The sequence below is a fragment of the Eriocheir sinensis genome, unplaced genomic scaffold, assembly GCF_024679095.1.
Source record: "Eriocheir sinensis breed Jianghai 21 unplaced genomic scaffold, ASM2467909v1 Scaffold1679, whole genome shotgun sequence".
Taxonomy (NCBI): domain Eukaryota; kingdom Metazoa; phylum Arthropoda; class Malacostraca; order Decapoda; family Varunidae; genus Eriocheir; species Eriocheir sinensis.
In genome coordinates, this window is record NW_026111049.1 from 25771 (window position 1) to 36511 (window position 10741).

General features: G+C 42.6%; 1 protein-coding gene across 1 annotated transcript; it reads left to right on the plus strand.

Annotated features, from left to right (window-relative positions):
• Positions 1-6213: 6213 nt before the first annotated feature.
• Positions 6214-9046, plus strand: LOC126990472 (uncharacterized). Its single transcript, XM_050849073.1, has one exon. It carries the CDS (start codon positions 6341-6343, stop codon positions 8756-8758), a length of 2418 nt encoding a protein of 805 aa, XP_050705030.1. The 5' UTR covers positions 6214-6340; the 3' UTR covers positions 8759-9046.
• Positions 9047-10741: the final 1695 nt, after the last annotated feature.

Consider the following 10741-nt stretch of genomic DNA (forward strand, 5'->3'; position numbering starts at 1 on the left):
GAGAGGGATAGAATCCGAAAGAGGGCAGTTTAGAAAGCAAAGACTGGTGCCAGACTCTATTGAAGGCTTTCGATATGTGTAGCGCAACAGAGAAAGTTTCACCGAAACTGCTAAGAGAGGATAACCAAGAGTCAGTTAAGAGAGCAAGAAGATCGCCAGTAGAACGCCCCTTGCTGAATCCATACTGGCGATCAAATAGAAGATTAGAAGTGGAAAGGTGCTTTTGAATCTTCCGGTTAAGGATTGATTCAAAAGCTTTAGATAGACATGAAAGTAAAGCTATTGGGCGGTAGTTTGAGGGATTGGAGCGGTCACCCTTCTTAGGCACAGGCTGTACAAAGGCATACTTCCAGCAAGAAGGAAAGATCTCTCTCTCTCTCTCTCTCTCTCTCTCTCTCTCTCTCTCTCTCTCTCTCTCTCTCTCTCTCTCTCTCTCTCTCTCTCTCTCTCTCTCTCTCTCTCTCTCTCTCTCTCTCTCTCTCTCTCTCTCTCTCTCTCTCTCTATGTATATATATATATATATATATGTATATATATATATATATATATATATATATATATATATATATATATATATATATATATATATATATATATATATATATATATATACACACACACACACACATACCAGTGCTTGGCACTTGCAGTACTTTTTGCGGTACTGCGGTACTGCAGTAGTACCGCTCTACCAAACCGGTACCGCAGTACCGCAGAGGATTGCAGAAAGTACCGAAGTATTCGTACCGCGTTCAAATTTCCTGCGGTACTTTTCGCTGTACCGGCAAACACTTTAAAGGAAAATTAGTGATGATAATAATTAACGAATAAATAAATATGTAAATAAAAATAAACAATACCACTATTTGAGGGGGCTGGGGGGTTAGGGGGCACCTGACCCACCGGACAGACAGGCAGACAGACAGACATTCGGACTTTCGCACAGACAACGTGGGAAAGAGGAGTGGCACTTTCACTTAAAAGGATAGGTACCTATTGTTAATTAAAAGGATGTGATTTTTCGTCGGAGGTGGGTTGGAACCAGGATTTTTTCACCTATGCCTTTCTAGGAGGAACCATAATTGCTTCTAAAATTAATCAACACCTCATAACTCCTATAGTACGTTAAATCAATTCATCTTTAGTTTTGTGCGTGCCGATTATCCCGCTATAACTGGCAACAGTGAAAGAAGGGGGAGAGAGACACCTTACTAACGTGTACATATATATATATATATATATATATATATATATATATATATATATATATATATATATATATATATATATGTATATATATATATATATATATATATATATATATATATATATATATATATATAGATATATAGAGATACAGATATATACAGATATAGATATATATATATATATATATATATATATATATATATATATATATATATATATATATATATATATATATATATATATATAGAAGCGTATATATATATATATATATATATATATATATATATATATATATATATATATAGGGAGCGTGGGCGAAGGTGGGTTTTGAAGTGGTGGTAGTGACAGTTGTGGATGGTTGGGGAAGGGTGGGTGATGAGGTGTGGAGGGAGACGTTCGATGTGGTATCAGAAGTGGTGGAGTAGGTGGAGGTCGTGTTGGAAGTGGAAGGGGAAGATGGAGTGGTGTTGGAGTTGTGATGGAGGGAGAGGAAGGGAGAGCAAGAGAAGAGCTAGTGGTAGTTAGGTCAACTTCTGAGCAGGTATGGATGGAGGTGGATGAGATAGGAAGTGAGGTGAATGGGGTGGTAGGGGTGGAAGGCATGGTAAGGGTGGAGGCAGGTTCAGGCGAGGAAGAGGAGGAGGATGAGGTATATGATTGGGTCAGAATGTCAGAGTACGAAGTTCAGGAGGAGGGAGTAGGAGCTGGGAGAGCGGGGAATGATGTCACAATTTTCCATAACAAGGCATTTGAGCGTTTCAAGTCATCGTTCATCGAGCTAAGTGTTTGGATACGTGAGTCCAAGACACAATATTTACATATAGACTCGCCGAGTTGGAAGTGATGCGCGGCAGAGACAGTCTCCAATCGATTCAATGTACTCAGCACCCTTAAGGACCTTGTAGAGCTGTGGGTTATCTTCAAACGTGAGATTCACCAAGCTGCGAAGGAGTGCATTGGAGAGCGCCCAAGATCTAGGAGTGGGTTTGCCTCGGCAGAAACGCTGGAGAATATTGAAGAGAGTAGCGCTGACAGACTTCCTGGGAACCGGGACCAATACAGGGCTCTGTTGCGTAGGAATAGAGGTCTCCTGAGGAGAGACAAGGAGAGGTATGTCAGGGATCTCGCTGAGGAAGTCGAGGGCCATTTAACTGCGAATGACCTTCAACCTGCTTACCGAGCCCTGAAAAAAACTCCGCTCCAAGTCCCCCTTTCAGGTGAGCACTATCCGAACAGCTGATGGCTGCCTCGTGTCGGAAATGTATGGGCAGAGGGCTCGCTGGGCTGAGTACTTTGAGCAGTTGTACATTCACTCAAATAAGTATCGTTACACATTTAGTATGTTACAAACTGGAACCAAGGACAAACCCATTGGTAGCAGGATATTCACTGCGTTTGTTGGGTGTGGCTTCACTTGCCTGAATCAAGCGAGCGGGACTCGTAAATGAAGCCGTAGAATTTGAGCTGGCACAGTATCGCTTCATGAAACACACAGGTGAAGTCTTAGTCGGAGTTACTTGATCTGTGTTGTATGTAGCACTATACTATTGTTGCGTTTGCCTGCCTTCCTGCCTATGACTTATCCTCTTTCAAGAGGAGAGTATCAAGACACCTCTCCACCCGAAATTGACCTCTCTTTTGGCCACTCCTTACTACTCACTTGTAAAGAAGCAGCAATCGGTGGGGTCATATTTTCCTCACACTTTATTTTCCTCACATTTGATCTGCCTCCTTAGCTGTAAAAAAAATGCTAAGTTCACAGCATCACTTGAAACCATGTTAGAAACCATAACAGCCGGGATTGAAGTTCTATAGTGCTACATTAAGGGTGACTTTAATATCAATTTGTGCAAACGACAATCAGGCTGGTGTTCAAGTCTTCATTGATCTTATCTACTCCCGTTATTTTTTACTAACATAACTAAAGCATTTAGAGTAACTAGAGTAAGCTAGTGGCATGTTTTACTCCTCAGTGAGTGATCATTTCCCAGTGCTCTCCTCTTTTCGTGTGCCTAACAATAGTCATTATTACAATGTCAATATAAAAAAGCGGATATTTGCTGATGATTCAGTGAGTAAGTTTAAAGAAGACTTAATTAACTATTGATGGCACTTGCAAGTAACGGGTTTAAATGTTAATGAAGATTTTGATGAATACATGAGAAATTTTATAATATTTTATAAAAATTATTTTCCCGTTAAAGAAAACGTAACTCAAGAAAACATTTAGGGAAAAGATATATAATATGAACAATATAGAAATCAATTAAACATAAAAATGATTTACAGAAGCTTTATGCAAATTTACAACTAACTTAGGAGTCCACATTCATGATAAATTGAAACACATTTACATCTGTAATCAGAGCAGCATTCTTCGCGTGTCACCTTGTGCGTCTCGTTAGAAAGTAGTCCAGCTTGCTCTCTAAAGACAGATTATCTTACTTTCCACACCACACTACATACAGGGTGCACACACACACACACACACACACACACACACACACACACACACACACACACACACACACACACCACTTCCGAAAAAAAAAATAATATGTCTAATTGCATTGCTGGGGAGTGGGGGGGACCACATATGCCCCAAGAGCGGACTCCACATTTGGCTTTCGACCTGAGAGGTGTCTTGATACCTCCTCAATTTTTTTCTTTATTAACTGCAAGATTCGCGGTCTTCCTTCTAATTTCCATTCTGTTAAACTCCATCTCTCCTCCTCTAAACCTCACCGTCTCTTACTAACCGAAACACTGGTTTCTGTGACTACTGGTAGTAATCTCTACTCTGTTCCCTCTTACTATCTCTATCATAAATTTCAATCCAAAATTGGATGTTGCGTCTACGTACGCAACGGCATCACTTGCTTTCGTGCCCACGACCTTAACTCTTCTGAATTTTCATCATCTGGCTAAGACCTCATTGTCATTCTCTTACTAAGTACATCTGTGCTGTTTATCTATCACCTAACTATACCAACTATGTATAGTTCTTTGTCTTTTTCAACTCTAAAGTGGAGCACATCTTGAGTAACTCTCCCTTCGCTGAAATCTTCATCTTAGGAGATTTCAAGGTTCACCACCAGCTTTGGCTTTCATTCTCTTTCACTGACCAAACTGGTGAACGAGCCTACAACTTTAAGGATTCAATCAAGCTTGTTCTCGTGCTAACAATGATATAGAGGCAGTTCAAGAAAGTTACCAAAGCCTTTTCACTCTTGTAATCACGACCTTTTCATTTCTGACGGATATCGTGCCAAATGTATTATTCGACTCACCAAAAACTATTTCATTCACACTAAATGTCAACACCTTGATTTTTCTAATTCTTCCAGGGACTTTGGGCACTAAGCGAAAAATATCTCAAGCACTTTCACTTATTCATCTTTCCCTCCTCTCCCTAATCCTGATGGCAGCACCGCCATCATATCTATCTCTAATGCCGAACTATTCGCTCAGATTTTCTCTAAAAACTCCACCCTGGACGATTCTGGGCATATTCATGCCACTCATCCCCTCTCTGACTTCACTATGCCTGCTATTAAGATTCTTAAGAACGATTATTCTATGCCCTTTCGGGCGTCAATCCTCAGAAGGCTTATGGGCCTGATGGAGTGCCTCCTATTGTCCTTAAGGAAATCTGCTTCCGTGCTGACACCCTGCCTGGTCAAACTCGTCCCTGCCTTTCAACAACTACCTTTCCTTCCTGCTGGAAGTACTCCTACATACAGCCTGTGCCCAAGAAGGGTGACCGTTCCAATCCCTCAAACTACCGTCCTATGGCTTTACTATCCTGTCTTTATAAAGCCTTTGAATCACCCTTAACCGGAAGATTTTTAAGTATTTATCCATTTTTGACCATCTTTCTGATCGCCAGTATGGGTTCTACGGGAGGCGTTCTACTGGTGATCTCCTTGCCTTCCTAACTGACTCCTGGTCGTCTTTTTTTAGCCGTTTCAGTAAACCTTTAACTGTTGCATTATATATCTCGAAAGCTTTTAATTAACAGTCTGGCACAAGCTTTTGCTTTCTCAACTACCCTCCTACTGATTCTATCCATTTCACTGTACCTTTAGCTCCAGTAACTAACAGAAAAAGTAAAAGGAAAAAGGAAAAAGAAAAACATTAAATGACAATATCAAAATATAGGCAATAATAGTATTCTTGAAAAAAAATGTTGATAATAATAACATCGATCTGTCTAACTAAGCTTCGGGAATACTCACGGCTTCTATAAGAATGTGCAGTTATTTAGATGTGAGCTGGTGAGGATGGAGACAGGTGAAGCCCGAGGGTCAGTGTACCTGACGGGTGACCTGACTTGTACCTGGCATGTGTCCTAATCTGACTCCCACCCCGAGCATGCCACCCACTGCACCTACATGCGCCAGCCCGCGTTCAAATAAGCATGTACAGATTATAATTACTTGATTTGTCTTAATAAATGTGTGGCTGGTTTATGTAGACCGTGTTCAGGTGCGTTTGTGAGGAGCATGTGTGTATTCAATGGGCGTGTGAAAATAATTTATGAAACCAATTATCTGTAAATTCAGATCACCAAAAAACACCAACGTGCAGCACAGCTTTTCGGCATTACTTCATAAATATGATTACCGTATATCACAGTCTAAAGTGGAGTGTGAATGCCTCGGCGGCCGGGGTCAGATAAGGACCGTGATCACACATTTGCTTTGTTGATACTGAGAGTAGAGTTCAGATATTGACTTTTGCCCATCGTGTGCGTCTCGATCCAAGGACCTTGACAAGCGTCGGCTGACGATTCACTGTGTGAAGTGAGTACAGTCAAATAGCCCGAGCCAGTCTGGGGTGAGCCCAGTAGCTCGGCTTGTACGGGATGCCAGCAAGACAGTGAGGCGACTGGCCACTTTGGCACCCCAGTATTCAGTCAAGAGATAAAGTGACACAGACCTACACACACACAGTGGTTACCTGACCTTTACACATTGCCAGGTGGCACATAGCCGAAAGGGTGCCAGCCTCATCGCGCTACATATCACACACCAGTTTTCAGCATTTCAATGCTCGTCAATTTTGATAGACATTCTTTCTTTCAGATTACGGGAAGTGTCGTCCGCCAGCCCGAGGCCAGCCTCTAACAATGGCCTTAGAGGAAAGTGACTGTTTCCGCTTGAAATTGTTGCGCATCCTGGAGACGGCCGGCGAGGCTGTGCTGAGGTACACCCTTCTGTGTGGGACTAACGGCAAGCCCGACGATGTCCCCCTCGACGAGTACCTGAAGAGCCTTCCTTATAGCTCGACGGCCAACTTCAACAAGATGATTCTAAAACACCTAAAGCAACTCCCTCCCAGCTCCTCTGACTTGGACAAGGTGTTGAAAAAACAGTTCAACAACACAGATCAGAGTCAGATCAAAAGAGACCCGTCCTGCGGTGCTTTTGACATTACCCTTCTATACAAAGCCATCAAAGTGGCGTGTGAGAACGTTGCAGAAATGGACCAAGACACGTGGACAAAAGAAAGTATTGAAATGGAATTCTTAGTCACAAAAATAAAAAACCTTAGAAATGAAGTTGTGCACGAAAAGCCTGCAATGAGTGAGCAGGAATACCTTGGTGAAGTTATAAAAATCAAGGATCTCTTTTCCAAGGCTCTGGAAGCCACGAAGGAGAGATACAAAAGGGACGACAGTGAGCTCTCAGTGAAGAAGGACGAGGTAAGCAGGACTGTGGATGACGTCGTTAAAGAGCACGTTAGCCGAAAGGAAATACTACAAAGATCAGCGGAAAAGATGTTGCCAGATTTCAAAACAGAGACTAACGAAGAAGTCAGAGTGAGATTAGACGCCGCCAAATTCATTAACCCACTGGACTTCCTGAGTTGTGCCGCAAACACCAAGGTGGAAGTGCATGATATTTTTTCCAGAATCATCGTTAAGGAAGGAGAAAACAAGAAAGCAATTGACCATTTGAAGCTGATGACTCTAACACAAGAAGGAATGTCGCCTGCATCCCCTCACCTCATGCTTATTGAGGGAGACGCAGGAAGCGGCAAGACAACGCTCTTGACCTTCCTGCTCGCCGAGTGGCTCAAGGAACAGCCTCATCGCCGCATGGAAGGCCTCCAGCACTTTGATCTTCTCCTGTGGGTCGTGTGCCGCCACGAGACCAGCTCCACCTTTGAAAATTTTGTAGCCAAAGTCTTGCCTGATGCCTCCTTCAAGTACAGAGACCTCCTGCTGCCCCTCTTGAAAAAGTGTAAAATTTTGATTGCTGTTGATGGTCTAGATGAAGAGACCGAGTCCTCCCGTCAGCTCATTTCAGATATAATGAGCCACGGGAAAGACTGCCCTACCTTCACAGTGGTCTGCACTTCGCGCCCTGAGGGTCTGATGGGCATGATGGCGAAAAAGCCGCAAAACTTTAAGATTTCCCACACGAGAATCGAGGGAATAGGCAATGAGGAGAGAATAGATTTTGTTTTGAGGCACACAAATCATCTGAGCAGGTGTTCAGGCGTGCCCGTAGACACTGACCGCCTCAGGCAGGTACTGAAACAGATCGTTTGGAAGGAGATATTCCGTCTCCCTCTAAACCTTTTGTTCTTGTCATACTTATATATGGAGGAGCCCCAGAAGTTGACGATCAGAATAACTCAAACAAAATTGTACCAGGACATCATCGACTGGAGTGTAGAGAAGCTGCACCACAGAATGGCTGGTCATCTAAAAGCAAAATTTCTTAAAGATACAATTTCAGACATTTTGAGACTTATCTATGAAGTGTCACTTCAAGAACTCCTTCACGGCAACGTTCATCTCAGCCATGAGAATCTGTCCCGTATGAAATCAATCTGCGGAGACGAGTGCAACAAAGAAGTGCTCTCTGCCTTCTTCTGCCTGCGGCGAGAAGTGGTACGCTTCAAAGAGATAGAAAAATACTCTGCTCCCCATAAAGGGATGCAAGAGTATTTAGCGGCCCGCAGCATCATTGGGCGCCTCGACAAGTACAAACAGGGAGATATCCGCCGCTTGCTGCAAGGCTACATGCAAGGAAAAGACCTGAATCTACCACTTCTCAGAAATCTTTTCTGCCAACTCCTTGGAATTCTCAGCAGCCTGAAGGAGCCGAAGAAAATGGCGATAAAGGAAGCAGTGGACCTGATACACGAAACTGGGGTGAAGAGCACAGAAGCCTGGTTAATTGTGCTGGCAGACACTGAGGCCGGTGACGACGCCATGAAGCGGATAGCACATCACATTTCTCCCCGATTGAGGAGGTTTAAAAGAATATTCAGTTTCATCTTTCCTACGGAGAGAGTTGAAGCGGAGAGAGTTGAAGTGAGTGACGGAACAGTGCAGGTCGCCGCTGATCTGCTGCCTCTCATCCCTCGCAAGAAAATCAACATAAATCTGAAAATGGATCCAGTAGGGGTGGGGGATGTCTTGTTCCCTGCCCTCGCTAACCACACCGTTAAGGAACTGCACCTGTGGCACCACTACAAACACCCTCACCCATCCACCACCTCCGCTCACCTGCTGCAGCAATGCCCCCGGTAAGCCTTTTCCCTCCCATACACATTCACACTGCAATGACCTGGAACAAGATGTAACGCTGCCTGCCCAAATCTTTCTCTTTATACACCTACCTATCTATATATCTAAAACACAACCTATGTACCAGTCTTATCTACTGGTATCTCTCTATAGTCATTACCTGACTATTCTATTCATATATACCTATACGAATATGTAGCTTTTCATCCATCTACCTCCCGTAGTGTCTCTGAAACTATCTATGATAATACTCGTTAGTCAATATATATTCTCTCTCTCTCTCTCTCTCTCTCTCTCTCTCTCTCTCTCTCTCTCTCTCTCTCTCTCTCTCTCTCTCTCTCTCTCTCTCTCTCTCTCTCTCTCTCTCTCTCTCTCCATATATATATATATATATATATATATATATATATATATATATATATATATATATATATATATATATATATATATATATATATATATATATATATATATATATATATATATATATATATATATATATAGATATATATATATATATATATATATATATATATATATATATATATATTTTTTTTTTATTTATACAACAAAGGAGGCAGCTCAAGGGCACACACAAAAAAGAAATCAATAATAAAAAAGCCCACTACTCGCTGCTCCTAAAAAAAGAAACAAAAGAGGTGTCGAAAAGCAAGGTCAAATACGGGAGGAGAGATGTCCTGATACCCTCCTCATGAAAGAGTTCAAGTCCTAGGCAGGAGGAAATACAGATGAAGGAAGATTGTTCCAGAGTTTAAAAGCGTGAGGGATGAAAAAGTGAAGATGCTGGTTAACTCTTGCATAAGGGGTTTGGACAGTATAGGGTGTGCAGCGTGTGCAGCGGGGCCGCGGGAGGGGGGAAGGCATGCAATTAGCAAGTTCAGAAGAGCAGTCAGCGTGGAAATATCGATTGAAGATAAAAAGAGAGGCAACATTGCGGCGGAATTTAAGAGGTAGAAGACTATCAGTATGGGGAGGAGAGCTAATGAGACGAAGAGCCTTAGCCTCCACTCTGTCCAGAAGAGCTGTGTGAGTGGAGCCTTCTCACACATGATATGCATACTCCATCCGAGGGCGGACAAGGCCCCTGTATATGGACAGCAACTGTGCAGGGGAGAAGAACTGGCGGAGACGGTACAGAACGCCCAGCCTCGAGGAAGCTGATTTAGTAAGAGATGAGATATGAAGTTTCCAGTTGAGATTTTGAGTTAAGGATAGTCCGAGGATGTTTAGTGTTGAGGAAGGTGATAGCTGAGTGTTGTCAAAGAATAGGGGATAGTTGTTTGGAAGATTGTGTCGAGTGGATAGGTGGAGAAACTGCATTTTTGAGGCGTTGAAGGACACCAGGTTCTTCATGCCCCAATCGGAAATAATAGTAAGGTCTGAGGCTAAGCGTTCTGCAGCCTCCAGTTCCTGTAAGGTGGGTCTTCTATTAAAAGAAGTTGAGTAATGCAGAGTGGAATCATCGGCGTAGGAATGGATAAGACACTTCCTTTTGGAAAGATGATCATTAATGATCAACAGAAAAAGAGTGGGAGATAGGACAGAACCCTGTGGGACACCACTGTTAATAGATTTAGGGGAAGAACAGTGACCGTCTACCACAGCAGAAATAGAATGGTCAGAATGGAAACTGGAGATAAAGATACAGAGAGAAGGATATAAACCGTAGGAGGGTAGTTTGGAAAGCAAAGACTTGTGCCAGACCCATCAAAAGCTTTTGATATGTCCAGCGCAATAGCAAAGGTTTCACCGAAACGGCTAAGAGAGGATGACCAAGAGTCAGTTAAGAAGGCTAGGAGATCACCAGTAGAACGCCCCTTGCGGAACCCATACTGGCGATCAGATAGAAGGTCAGAAGTGGAAAGGTGCTTTTGAATCTTCCGGTTAAGGATTGATTCAAAAGCTTTAGATAGACAAGAAAGTAAAGCTATAGGACGGTAGTTTGAGGGATTGGAGCGGTCACCC